This window comes from Ictidomys tridecemlineatus, chromosome 5 (assembly GCF_052094955.1).
Source record: "Ictidomys tridecemlineatus isolate mIctTri1 chromosome 5, mIctTri1.hap1, whole genome shotgun sequence".
Taxonomy (NCBI): Eukaryota; Metazoa; Chordata; class Mammalia; order Rodentia; family Sciuridae; genus Ictidomys; species Ictidomys tridecemlineatus.
In genome coordinates this window covers 186,234,758-186,248,982 of record NC_135481.1, presented here as the reverse complement: position 1 = coordinate 186,248,982, position 14,225 = coordinate 186,234,758, and the positions used below count along the sequence as shown (strand labels likewise).

Genomic DNA, 14,225 nt, shown 5'->3' with positions numbered 1-14,225 from the left:
CTGTCCTATCAAAGTCATCTGCCTTGTATGAGGATAAAACATGGGCTTGAAATCCAGGGGCAGGCTGGCTGTCTTGAGGATCTTGCCTTCAAAGTGGGGCTTGGGGCTTTGGAGGCTCTGTAGCAAGCCACGCTGGAGGGTGAAGTGCTATCATCACTCATCCGCTGCATTGCTTTCTCTCAGCTATGAAGTGTCTGACACTCCCTTAGATGATGGGTAAGATCTAAGGGTACGATCTCTAGGATCATAGAACTAACTCTCTCGGGAGAGGGCCAGATAATAAAGTAGAAGACAAGGAAATGGGACAGAGGGCCATAGGGCTTCATAGGAAGGGAGAGAAGGAAACTGAGCGTTGTGTGGTCAGGGCGAGGGGGTGAGTATAGCATCAAAAGATGAGGTTGGGGGGGCCTCTCCAAGGAGGTAAGGTGCTGCGAGGCCTGGAAGGTCCCTGGCACATAGGAAGCTCCCCATAGACATTGGAAGGAAGGAAGGAAGGAAGGAAGGAAGGAAGGAAGGAAGGAAGGAAGGAAGGAAGGCAGGAAGGCAGGCAGGAAGGAAGGAAGGAAGGAAGGAAGGAAGGAAGGAAGGAAGGAAGGAAGGAAGGAAGGAACAGGTTCAGGGATGAAGGCATGTGCATACAGCTTCCTCGCCAGATCTAACCCCTCCTGGGCATCCTCTGTCCTTTTGTCCCCCTGTGGCCAGAAGAAAGACTGAAAAAGAGGAAACATGGGACACCTTGGAGGTGAGAATCCACTTTCCATGACCAGTAGGAAGGAAGCAAAGGATGCTGGTCACCCGGCACCGCCCGTTGGCCAGGCACCGAGCAGACCTTGTGTCAATCAGACGGTGGCTCTCAAACTGTGAGGCAGGGAACCTGGATTCAGATCCCAGCTCTGCGGTCAGCTTGCTCTGTGGCTTCAGGCCACTCACTGTCTTTCTCTTGTCCTCAATCTCCTTGTGCATTCATCCCCAGCCACTTCCAGGTCTCAACAAAGAATGTCCAAAATAAGCCAAGAAGCACATGCACTTAGAAGCTGGTTCCTGGGGCAACAGGAATGCCAAGTCCTTTGGGATACAGTGACCTTAACTCTCCCAGGTGGGCCCTGTGTGTGCTGGGCGAGATGGGCTCCTTTTACACCATGAATGGGTTCCCAGGTCCAGCCCTGATGTGGCAGCTGTGCTGGGGGGCGGGCAGCTGGGGGGGTTAATGATTGTCTGGTGTTATTGGCCACCCATCACTGCCCTCTGAGAATGCTCTGAGCCCCAGCCAGAGAGGTTTGGGTGGGAAATTGAGGTTAACAATTGCTCAGCTTCGGGGTATCTTGTTGCCCTGCTAAGCCCCTGGGAAGGAACAGGGGGATTAAACATTAATGCGGACACCCTGGAAGACTGCAGAGGGACTGCAGCCAGAGCACGAGGGCTAGGGGAGAAGTCGGGGGCAGCTTGGACAAGATCCCTGCCCGTCGATTCTCCTAAGGGTAGGAGGAATCCAGGGAAGAGGCTTCTGGTCCAGCCCCGGGAAAGGCTGCAGCAGAGCCAGATCAGAGTTTTCATAGAGCACCCATGGGGCCGTCTTACAGCGGTTCCCTAGAGCCCAGGGGCCAAAGAAGTTTGGAAGTTTCTTTGAGAAAGACCAGCCTGGCTGCAAGGCTTGTCTTGTGCAAAGGCACCAGATGCTTCCTCCAACACTGTGACGGTGGCTCAGTCCACATCCCTTCTCCTAGGAGTTGTCTGTGAGGCCCATGTAGTTGGTGAGGTAAGGAGGGGGGACTCCGTCACATGCAGCACCTTAGAAAGCCATTTGTTCTCAGTCACACACTACCTTCCCCGGCCCTTTTCACCCATGGGAGATTTTCAGTGTTCGGAAGTAGGAACTTTGGGAAATTAAATGCTAAGGGAAACCCATCTTGTTGAAAACAAGAAAGAACCTGATGGTGGGGAGGCCTGCTGTGGTCCAGCTGTAGGCCATCCTGCCCCTATCAAACAGTAACTCCTCGGTCCTCTTGACAGTGCTCTGGTGGGAAGAATTCCCATTTGACAGATAACAAAACTGAGGGTCAGAAAGAAGTGATTGATCTAGGATCACCCAGGGAACTGGTGGTAAGCCCAAACCTCCTGACTTCTGTCGCTGAATCCCTGTCACCACCCCCTGGAAGAGCTGTGTACTGTGGTGGTTAGGAGCCTGAACTTTGGAGCTTCCCTGGCTGGTCCTAATCCCAGTTGTGCAGGAGACCCTCTGTGTGACCTTGAGCAAGTAACTTAACCTTCCCGTGCCCCCCTTTCCTCACCTAGGAGGTGGGAGGACTCACGGTACCTAACTCTAGTCATTGGAGGTGTGCAATGAGTTACTCTTTGTAGAGTGACTTGAACCCTTGAGCGCTATGTGTTTTGTTTCATAAAATCGAATCCGTTTAAGGCTCTTTCACAGGGGGACCCGCAGGACTCTGCCCTCACCTGGTCATCCAGGAGGAGCTCGCAGAAAGCTGGGATGTACTTGGCCCACTCCACCAGCACCAGCAGCTGCTCCTTCATGGACTCGCAGACGTCGGCAATGTTGGCAATCTTCTTGGCACGGATGTCGCCGTTGATCCCCGAGACGGGGGAGGTGATCTAGGAGAGAGGAAGGAAGTGCTGAGCACTTGCACAGAGCCTGCTTCCCAGAACCCTTCCCTGCCTGCAGGGGACTGGCCCAATGGGTGCCTTCCAGCTCAGAAGGAAGCTCTGGGGAAAAGGACAGAAGGGAGGACACAGAGAGGAAGGAGAGGGCTCTCTCTGGACCTTTGCCTGGTGCTTGCCTGCTCCTCCTCCAGCTCCTTAGAGCCCCAGGAATCCCTCAGCCCTAGAGGAGAAGCTGGGAAAAATTCATCACCTCATCTCATAGAGGGAGCTGCCATGGCCCAGAGAAGAGCTGTGATTTGCTTGAGGCCACACAGCAAGGGGTTACCTGAGCCCCAGTTTGACACCCCAGTCTAGTGGTCTGCCCCTCTGTTCTCTTGGGACTGATGTCAAGCCCTCAGTTGAGAGCACAGACGCTGCTTGGCCTACGGAACGTGGGATGAAGTACACAGCACCCCGCAGCATCAGGTCAACACCGAATTCTGTCTTTGCTATGAAACGGGGCCATGTGACATGGGACTCAGTTTCCCGTCTGTGATATTTGATATTCCAGAGCCTGGCTGGGGAGGACAGAGGTGGAGGAACTAAGACAACTGTAGAGTGTGAGACACGCCAGGTGGCAGAAGGGTCACCCCCGTACCTGCTGGGACAGGACCTCGGCCTGCAGGAGCGCATTGATGGAGGGCAGGCTGCTGTCCTCGTAGCTGGACCTCCGAGTGCTGATCCGGTCCCGCTCATTTTGGACGGCTGTGAGGAGGCAGGAGAGGTGAGGAGAGGGCAGAGAGGGTCGGGGTGGATGTCCCATGACCCTGAGGAGTGGTGCAAGAGGAGAGAGTTCAGCTCAGGGCTGCCCCCAGGGGAAGGCAGCGCAGCCGGGGTGGGACATGCAGAGGACACAGCCCAGCTCTGCATGTGGGAATGAGGGAGGCAGGTTCTAAATCAGCCTGCAGGAGAACTTTCCTGAACTTCCCCCACACAGTATGGAGGCTGCAGGAGTGATGGCCCATCCCCAGGGGCCTGTGAGACACTGGAGACTGGACCAGGCCTGAAGATGGGCCTGGGGCACTGAGGAGGGCAGCTTAGAGATCACAGGTTTTCAGGTGGTTTAGAAGAGGGAGCCTTTCTCTCCAAATGAAAAGTGTGTAAAACAAGTAAAACGAGTTGAACCAGGTGATCCAGAGATGGCCAGGGATTCCTGAAGACCAGGCTGAAGCCCTAGCCCTGGGCAGGTCCTCCAGGGACCTACCTGCCCTGGTGGCTCATCCACCAGCATGAACCCCTGAGCCTGGACTGACCTCAGAGTTGGCAGGGCCAGGCTGCCTCCCTCCTGCCCATGCTGGCTGCCCTCCAGAGCCGGGGATCCAGGCCTGTGCCCACCACCACCCGAGTCAGTCTGGCCTAAGATATCAGACTGTCCTGCCACTGTCCCAGACACATCCCTTGGAGTCCCAGAGGCCTCCCTGTATAACGAGGCTTTGCTGAAGCAGGAAAATGAGGCTGCAGAGACCTGGGCTCGTGTCTGGAATCCCTCTCACTCTCTGCTGGTAGGAACGGCATCCTTACTTCTGGCCTCAGTGTCCCCACCCACAGCTCTGCCCCTCAGCCTGCCCCCTGCATGTCCTCCCATCTCAGGAAGCCGCAGGTGGATTCTCCCAGCCCTTCAGGCCAAACCCTGGGGGTCGTCCTGAACTTCTCTCACACCACCCCAGACTGACTCACCCCGCCCTGCTGTCAGCAATCCCTAGGTACACAGAGGCCCACTATCTCCCCTCTGGGCTGGTGCAGGCCTTTCCCCTCAAGTTCCTACCAAATCTGCAGCACCCCTCGCCACCCAGACACACCACCCTCTTCCTTAGGGCCGCCACTGCTGCCCCACTGCCTGGAATCCCCTTTCCCCCAGGGCTTAGTGACTTCCTCGCTTCATTCATGTCTCCATAATAGTATCATCTTCCCCCTCCAATCCCCTGTTCAATGTGGCATCCCCTCCCTCAGGCCCTGTCCTCTCACCCTACTTGATTTTTCTTCAAGGCACTTATTCTAGAATTATTTGTCAACTTCTTTATTATCCACCTCCCTAGGAGATAGAAGGTTCCAGAAGACCAGAACGTTAGCCTTCTTCTTCTCTGTTGTCTCCCCAACACCGGGAATGCAGCCTGGCACACAGTAGGTGCTCAATAAATATTTGTCAGTGAGTGGAAGAGGGTGTTGGAGGATGGCTTACTAACACCCTGTTTCTCCATGGAACACGGACAACCCAGACTATTTTACTTCCTCTTGATTTCACAGTGTGGAGAATAAAAGTCCAACAGTCTAAAGTGAGCCCAGGAGTCAGTGGGGTGCAGCAGAGATCCTGAGGTAGGAGAGCTCCTCTAGCCCACATCCCTGTCCTGTGGGTGCTCACCCAGGCGCCTCACCCCTCCCCTGGCAGCCGGCACCCAACAGGGCGCCATGGGGAGGCGGGTGCAATGAAAGGGCTGCCGTCAGCAGCTGCGGACAGGGCTCCTCAAGGTTAAGCTGGCCTTATCAGTGCCCGGCGCGAGCTCAGTCACGGAATGATGTTTTCCAAATGTTTGCTCAGTATTAGCAGGGGTCGGGGACCTAGTGTAACTTCCATTGAATATTAACCGGCCAGGGCAGAGGCAGCGAGGAGATGAGCCCATCTTCCTACAGCACGCTGGGGCGGGGCCTGAGCCAGGCGTCTGGGTCCCTCTCCCCTGCCCAGATGGCCGCTCGCCATTCTCTGCTGCTATGGGGCTCACTGATCCTCAGGTTTCTCCCCAGACCCCCGTCCAAGTCTTTGCACCCCCAGGAACCCCTTTCTAGACACTGTGGAATTATCTTCTGACCAAGACTCACAGGCCTGTGTGATCTCCAGCTCTTCCCTGTGGTCCAGAGGAAGTTTCGGAGTCCAGGCCAAACGTGCTTCCCAAACACGTCACTGCAATTTCAATCCCTGGAGCTTGGTGCCTGCTCATGCCAAGGAGCCTGAGTTCTAAGCCAGACTCCGTCACCTCAGTTTCCCCACCGATGAAGGGCAGAGTGATAGATTTGATGACTTCTAGTCCAGACACCCTCCATTTCCAGCTCCTACTGTTTGTCTTCCAGGACTACTCTTGGTTTTCAGTCCCCTAATCTTCCTGTAGACATCAAGGGAAAGAAAACTGCCCCCAACTCTCCTGGACATTGAGTTTCCACCGACTTCCACTTGGCTTTGGGAATTTCTCATCAGCCTGAGAAGGGGTGCCGTGGGCTAAAAGACTTAGAGAGAGATAGCAACACCCTAACTTCCAAGGCCTTGACCACAGCTGCTTCCCTGTCCCCTTCTCAAAGCAACCAAGCACACGCCATGGTCTTCCACATAACCCAGGCTTGCAGATAAGCAGCCGCATTTACTGGCCCACCCTCACTGGCCATCCACAAATCTGTTCTCCTGGAAAATATCTGCTTTCCTGGTCCAAGAAGCAGGCAGCCATCCTCAAACCTGAGCTAAAGCTGAACAGCCTGGGGCCCACTCTCCTCCCAGGAGCTGACATATGGGGTTGCTGGCTCTGTGGATGACAGTTCAGCTCCTTTGCTTTATAAATGGAAAACAGGAGCCCAGAAGAGGTGGAAATGTTCCTAAAGTTACTCAGGTGAAAATTACTTTGGTTGTTAACAAGTGACATATATAAAGACTGACCATAGATAGGATAGGGACACAGACAGCCCAGGCAGGTGGCCTCAGCTGAGGGGGCTGCCAGCCCTCTCCCACCAGATGATAGTTCTACATGAGACTCCTTCTCTCAAACACAACGTCTTTGGGATATCACCTCTGGACCATCATAGAGCCTCAAATCTTAGGCCTTTGGGGTCACAGAATCACCGTTCCCTGGAACCATAGAATGTGAGGCCCTCAGCCGGTAGTTCAGTCCCATCTCCAAAACTCACACATGTACCACATCCCCACTCCTAATATCCCCCAATCCATAAGATGGTCCTGAACTTGAAGGTGACAGAGGGTCAGAGGGCTTACTCCTCAGGCAAACTGGGGTGGTGGTGTGAAGAGGGGATGTTGGCAGTTTGCAAAACCCCTACTGTGTTGGAGAACCACTAAGTGTTAGAATCGTGGTGTCTGGAGCAGTAACGATAGGCCCAGATTTTCCAGTGGAAATTCCAAGTTGATCCTAAGGCCCTGTAGGGATGAGCCAGGGTCTCAGGGGCAGAGACAGGGGACAGGAGGCTACCAAGGCTGAGCTTCACCTCCTTCCTAGTTGACCTGGGGCAGCCTGGGTCCCAGGTTTCTGCTTCTGGATGGTGTGTGTGTGTGTGTGTGTGTGTGTGTGTGTGAACGGGACCAGACCTGGACTGTACAGGACTAGAAGTGAAGGCCTGAGGTTAGTCCCAGAGCTGCAAAAGGTGAGTCGGGAAAAGAAGGAAACAAAAAGATTTGAAAATGACTCCAGTTACTTTGAAATGGGAACCACTTTTAAACATCCCTTGGGCCTAGAGGTCTAGAGGGGCAGCAGCATTGAGGTGTTGTCCAAACAGCACAAAGCTGAGGTACAAAGCTGGGCTTTCCACTGACCAGCTGTGGGGCCTCAAACAAGTGCTTCCCCACTGGGCGCCTTGGTTTCAGGAAAAGAGTGGGCCCGAGAATGAACGAGCTGTGGATTGTGGGAAAAGTCAGCCAAGTGACTGGTGTTGGCTTGTGAGGAAGCCTGGGGAGACCATCAGGGATGCCGTGCCCTGTTCCTCCCCTCCTCCTCCATCCAGGAGGAGGCGGGCACCTTGCTCCCTTTGTCTAGAATGGGAAAAACTTTAGAGATCACCCGATACCCAAGAATGAGGGCCAAGGGAATTGGGACATTTGTCCCTTGAACAGGAAGCCCAGGAATAGTGAGCCCATCAGTCTGGGTGGTGGGTCCTTAGATGCTTACGGTATTATGCTTTTTGTAAAGTTTGAGGTATTACCCTAAGAAGAAACACCCAGCTCGGCTCCCTGGTGGTGGGACAGGAGGGCAGGGGTGGCAGTTGCTGGGAGCCCACGTATCTGAGCGGGAGCTTATCTCTGAATCTTTCTCAAGACCAAGCCCAGCCGCTCCCTATGGTCAGATTTCCAGGCCCTCCCTCCTCTCAGCCATCAGCCAGTCACCCTGGGGCCTGTCACCGAGCCATAAAGTGTGGCTACAGTTGTAAATGACGGCCAGGGAGCCATGGGCACAGGTGGGGCGGTGGTGGGGAGGGGAGGGCTGAGGCTCACCTTCCTTCTTCATGCCAGCCCGGAAGCACTTCTTGAGCCTGCAGTAGCGACATTGGTTCCTCTTGTCTTTGTCCACCACACACTGTCGGCTGAATCTGGAGAGGACTTGGGATGGTTGGATGGAAAAGACACGACTTCCCCAACTTAGGACAGAACAGGGACCCTGACCATATGGCCACCCCAGCAGCCTTGCTCTATCTCTGTCTGCACCCCAGGAATTCTCATGATATCCCATCAGGACACGGAGGGACCATGTGGATTTTCTGAGAGTACCACCTATCCTGCCAAACATGGAGAAACCGAGGCTCAGAGGGGCAACATGGGGCCCTGGTCACCCAGCTGGTTGGAGATAAGCTGAGTGGGAACCTTCGTCTCCCGAGTGCCGGAGCACTGCTGTCTCCCTATCTTGTGAGAACCCAGAGCCCACAGCAGGCTCCCAGTGAGGGCTCAGCCGATACTTGGTCCACAGAAGCATCTCTGGGGGGGAGGGTCTGAGGGAGGGGTGAGGCCACACAGGAGTTATGGGTGAGGACCTGAGGGTCAACCAGGGTGCCGTCAGTGATCTTGGGCAAATTCTGAATCCTCCAAACCACAGCTTCCTCATAGATCAAATGGGAAAAATAACAGTAACCACCTCAGAGGGGTATCTGTCCGCAGGGGACAGTGAGCTGAAACCTGAATGAGGCCTGGCACAGGATCTGCTCATGGCTGTGATTCTATCATTGTTGTTTTCCAAAATGAGAAATGTTTCTCAAAGGAGAGATCTCCAAACCCTCAGGAAGCCCTTAGGATGGGCAGAAAGGCCACGGGCCAATCTCATATTTGTCTTAGAAACAGTGGAGGATGGGTCTCTTCTCTCTAATGGTTAATAAGCCGGATTGGTAGAGCAGATGCTCCCACCTAGATCCACAAAGCCCCAGAAACCAGAAGTGTCTTGAGGGCCTTCAAGGGCAGAGGCCTCTGGGACCCACTTGGGAAGGAGCTGGACCCTGGGGGGGCATGAGCCCAAGTGTGCCCATTTCCCAGCTGGAGACATGGAGGCCGAGGGGCTCCTCACCTGCAGGAATACATGTGGTTCTTCCTCACGCTCCTCCGGAAGAAGCCTTTGCAGCCGTCGCAGCTCGAGGCACCGTAATGTTTGCCCGTGGCCCGGTCTCCGCAGATGGCACACAGGGCACTGACACCCAGGCTGTTGGGCGCGGCGAGGTTGGTGCCTTCTGATGGGGATGTGTCTGCACCAGAAGAGAAGGAGTGAGGCCTAGGAGGGCTGGAGAGCCAGGAACCACAGGCTTCGGCCTAGGCCCGACTAGAGGCTCTTTCTACCCTAACACCCATCATGGACCTCGGGCAAGTCACGTGGCCTCATTTTGCATCTGTTGGCTTCTGACTTCACAGGGTCATCTGGGGGTGGGGGCTGCTGTCCCCTCAAGGAGGCTTCTAGTCCAGTTTTCCAGGAAGCCCTGAAACCTGGCCACTCCAGAGGTGAGTTTGACCCCAGAGACTCCTAGTTGGGCAGAAGGGACGTGGAAGGGACAAGTATTCTCCCAGCTTCTCCCCAGATCCAGGTCCTGTCCCTCTTCCTTGGCAGTGACCAGGGCTGGGTGCATCTCAGCCTGGTGCCCATGAGCCCTGCAGGCTCCCCAGGGAGCAAGAGAAACATCCACTCCTTTGCCTCCCGGGAGGGTCATGGCAAGGTCTAGGCACCTCTCAAATACTTCCTGTCCCAGAGGCAAAAGGCACCACACATGTTTGAAAGCAGGGGAGGTTGGAGGCTGCAGGGGAGGTTGGAGGCTGCAGGGGAGGTTGGAGGCTGCAGGGGAGGGAGCCTCGGGCTTAGGTGGTGTCAGGGTTGGCCAAGTTCCTTTTCCTGCTTTAATCTCCCCTAGCCTCAGTTTCCCCAACTACAAAAGGGCGTTGTTCAACTCGTCCAGATCTTTTCAGACTTCAAAAAAATCTCAGCCCTTGAGCCTCCTTTTTTTTGTAAGCAAATCTTCCACCAAGAATAAAGCCTTCAGAGAAGATAATAAAACCCAAGACCATCCTCCCTCAGAAGTGCATGACTGTTTCCACAGAAACTCTGAATCTGCTCTTGGACTCCTAAAGGGACTATGGGTTAAGGCCTGGAGAGGGACGTAGTGCTGGAGTTTAGGGCATAGGCTCTGAAACCGTGTGGTCCAGGATCAGATCCCAATTTGCCCACTTGGTCACGTGACGCTGGCTGCCTTGTCCCCTCACTTGTAAACCAGGGAGCATAATAAGATCCCCTGGAGTCGTTTTGAGGATTCCCATATTGATACATGTGGAGCGCTTGGCCCATAGAAAGCCCTGTATCAGCGACCGTGAAATAAAAGCTTCTCTGCAGAAGGGGGCTCTTGCCGCAGGTGACCTGAGCCCGCGTGGCCAAGCAGACCACATCTCAGCTCTGACGTCGCCTGGCTGAACGTCTCCTAGGACTCCCGAGTGTGCGCAGGAGTGTGGCCCCTCCACCTGGTGAATTATTCCTGGAGACAGGGATAATTGTTAAGCTGCGTCTGGTGCCCTTTCTCCCTCAGCTCTCCTCCCTGGGCCCCCAGGGAGAGCTGACTCCGAAACTCCCTGACATTCAGGCAGAGACTGGAAGGGGCCCCCTCTGGGTAAGATGGGCTGGGTACCATCAGGAAAATCATCTTCCGCCTGAAGTCAGCTGGCCACACCCATTCTCCAGGTGAGGACACCGAGGCTCAGAAGGGACAAGTGACGTGCCCAGTGTCATAACACTGAGGCTAAGTAGAGAGGCCATTTTATGGTGTGAGTGTGCTGCACTGCTCCACCACGCTGCCTATGCTGGAGTGTCTGTTGGAGTCTCAAGAAACAAGGACCCCAGCTGGTGTGGTGGCGCACACCTGAAATCCCAGTGACCCAGGAGGCTGAGGCAGGAGGATTGCAAGTTGGAGGCCAGGCTCAGCAACTTAAAGAGACTCTATCTCAAAATTTAAAAAATAACGGGCTGAGGATATAGCTCAGTGGTACAGCGCCCCTAGGCTTTATCTCTAGTACTGCAAAAAGAAAAAAAAGAAACATGGACCCCTCCTGCTGCTGCTTCTGAATTGGGGTGGGGGATGGGTGTCTATCCTTGGAGCCTTTGAGCAACCAGCTCAGAATATACCCCCAAATCTTTAGAGGACAACGTCACGTAACCCCAACACCCAGACCACTGCAAGCGCCAGTGGAGGAGTCAGACCCTGCTTACAGATGCCCAGGGTCCTTGAGATGACCCATGTTGGGGCCAGGGCTAAGCACTCAGGAACCTTATCTTATGTATCCTCTGGTTAGCCCTGGGAGGCAGGCGATACTACTATCCCCGTTCTATAGATAAGAAAACTGAGGCTCAGGGAGGAAAGTAGCTTGCTGGGTTCCCACGGGGTCAGATTTGAGCTCCAATCCTTTGGGCTCCAGAGTTGGAGGTGTTGTGACTTAGGGACACCCAGTCAACCTTTGCCTCAGGAGCACACGAATCCTGGGCTCTGGATGGAGCTGTGCAGAGGCCAGGAGTGTGACAGCACGTACTGTCCCTGTGAGGTCACAAGACAGCCTGTCTCGTGCAACAGAAACATGTCTGCTGTTTCCAGAGCACTTCCCCCTGGAGCTCCAGATCCTCCTAGAAGCCAGATGGGCTTCTCCTGGGGTGGAGAAGCCCATTTCATAGAAGATGCAGAGGCTAAGAGAGGAGGTGACATGCCCAAGGTCACACAATGGTGGATGGCAGGGGTGGGTGAGCACCAATGAGACTGACCCAGCTGCCACCTCCTCTTTCTAGCTGCATGAACCAGCACTTGCCAGCCCTCCGTCAGAGCCTGTCACCAAGGGGCTCAGAGCTGTGGGAGGAAGCAGCGGAAGGCTGACCTCGACCAGCTGCCATCTCTGCTCTGAGGCTGGCCTGGGACCCGCTAGGCCCTTTGCCTCCTGCCTCCAGGGTCTTCCTGCTTCCAGGCTTTCTGCTTCCTCCCACCTCCTGCAGAGAACCGGAGAACCGCCCAGCGCCTACAGATGCATCATTAGTGAAGTGAGAACCAACCTGGAAAGTCACACACAGGTGACAATACCTGCTGAGAGGCAGATGGAGATGAGGCTGGTGTGAAGCTCATTTGGTGAATGGCTACAGCAGAGATCACACAAAAGGCTTTGCAAGGTCACACGCTGACCCCCACACAGGGGATACGCACAGACACACAGCAGGTGCAGACATGGGTGCCCCGCAGAATGGCTCACAGGACACACAGGCAGAAAGCACGGGGCACAAAAACGTGTGCCCACCTCCACCAATGTAGCCAGCTAACGTGGCACTTGTGAACAGACATCCACAGACCTGCACACACACTCAGGCTGCTTATGTTACGTAAACAAGACACACAGCCCTGGGACACAGACAGACCTACTCGAGGAACAAATACCAACAGGAACAGATGCAGAACACACACAGGCCTAAACACAAATAGGCCAATGTACTTCCAAAGGTACGCGTCTGCCCCTCCCAGACACTACACAGAAACTCACAGAATCACACACAGAAACACACACACAGCACACAGCCGAGGCGGCCTCTGCGCCAGCTAATCTTGCCCGAGAGCTCCTTTCTACACTCCAACTCCCCCGGGAAAGTCCCAAGGACACTCTGAAATGCAGCTGTGCCTCCAGCCACTGTCTCCAGGGACAAGCACCTTTCCATCTCTCTGACCTAGGCCAAGGGCCTCCAGGGGGGCATGTTGGTTTGAATTATTGGAACTGGACACTGAAAAGGAGCTCCTCTTTACATCTCTGTTGCCAGCGGCAGGCCCAGCAGGACAGCTCTGAGGTCACAGGGACTGTGGAAGGGCCTGGAATAGGGGGATACTGGGATCCATTTTTGCTGAAAATCTGCCCTGGCCAGGCTCCCCTCACCCAGAATGCCTCTGGCTGTGGTACCTGGGCTTCACCTGGCAACATCTATGCAGCCCACAGGACCCACCTACCATTTTCTACCATTCTCCTCCCACCCGGAAACCAAGCACCAAGATCGGCTCCCATACCTGGGCACACCTGCCCCACCTACCATTGCCCATGCTCAACACCTGCACATTCTCAAATTCCAGGGTGGTGTAGGCCGGGTCCAGCGCGGCACTGTAGTCAGCCATATCCATGTCGACCAGAGTTTTGGAGAGGCGCATTCTCCCCTACCTCCGCGCCTCGGCCACCCGCCCTACCCAGGATGCCCACTCCCAGCCCCTGCCCTCCACCCTCCCCCTATCTCCCCCAGGTCCCTTCTCTGCCTTCCTTCCTTTCAAACTGTCCTCTGGGAGGCTCAGCCTGGAGTCTGGGCCTAGCTTCTGTGAAGGGGTGGAGGCTGTGCCGGGGAGGGCTGGGGGTTAATGGTTAATCGTCCCCCGCTGGTGGATAGGCTGGGCGGGGCCGGGGATTTGGTTGTTTGTGGGTTTCTGACTGACACCTGGGGGGCTAATTACAAGGCCGGGGCCCTCACCAGTATTCAGTTATGGGTTCTGCAAGGCAGGCGCTGAATGTGCTGGCATTCATTAGACCCCTGACTCGGCCACTCCACAGTCACTGTCACCCCAAGTGGGACATTCAGACTGGATGCTCAGGCAGTGACAGTCTATCTCCAGGACGCCCTAACTCAGTCACTTCCTAAATCATTGACTTCACCCCTCAGTGCTCCTGCAGAGATAAATCTCCCTGTGGACCATGAATGGAAACCTAATCCCAGGCTCAAGCAGGAGTCCTGTGGATCCTGGGAGCTCCTTCCAGTTCCCTTCCATTTTCCCACTTGCCATGGGAACAGAATGGACTGGAAGGGTTGGAAGGATGGGGCTCAACTCTAGGTCCTTCCCTGGCTTTCTATGACTCCCCAATGGCTACCACTAGCCACATAGCTCCACTGATGCCTGGTCTCATCTTTTGCTTCCCTCGGCCCCCGCCCACTCCCAGACACAGGCTGAGATAAGGTTTGCAGCCCGGCAGGCCTGGGTTAGCACTCAGGCGCCTGCCACCCCTAATCATCACTCTGGGTAAATGATTCTCCTCACTGAGCCTCAGTTTCCTTCTCTGTAAAAGGTACAATCAACCTCAAGGGCAATTTAGTAATGAGATGGCAGAAGAAAACACCCCCGTTCCTGTCTCCCTGTCACTCTGCACACAGTTCCTCCATGCAGTGGGGCTTCATGGATGTACCTGCGGTGCGGTCACCTTCAGAAGGGCCCTGCGCGCGCTCAGTGCTGTGCTGTTGCTCTTGACATCTTTTGTGATGTCTGAACAAGGTGCCCTGCACTTTCATTTGGGACTGGGCTCTCAAAATTCTGCAGCGTGCCTGGACTGTCTTCAGCTCTCGGCTCCGCTGGTC

General features: G+C 55.0%; 1 protein-coding gene across 4 annotated transcripts in view; it reads right to left on the bottom strand.

Annotated features, from left to right (window-relative positions):
- Hnf4a (hepatocyte nuclear factor 4 alpha) overlaps window positions 1-14,225 on the bottom strand; it is a 33,613-nt gene that overhangs the window by 11,648 nt on the left and 7,740 nt on the right. Inside the window, exons 1-5 of one of the 4 annotated variants that reach the window (XM_040275536.2) lie at window positions 12,924-13,093; window positions 8,913-9,087; window positions 7,856-7,950; window positions 3,257-3,363; window positions 2,455-2,610 (exon numbers count right to left, since the gene is read on the bottom strand). In XM_040275536.2, the coding sequence (XP_040131470.2) occupies window positions 2,455-2,610; window positions 3,257-3,363; window positions 7,856-7,950; window positions 8,913-9,087; window positions 12,924-13,038 (648 nt within the window). In that variant the 5' untranslated portion in view covers window positions 13,039-13,093. Of the gene's footprint in view, window positions 1-2,454; window positions 2,611-3,256; window positions 3,364-7,855; window positions 7,951-8,912; window positions 9,088-11,909; window positions 11,995-12,923; window positions 13,094-14,225 lie in introns of those variants that run through there. The other 3 variants (XM_005327112.5, XM_078051839.1, XM_078051840.1) reach the window with 3 other exon arrangements.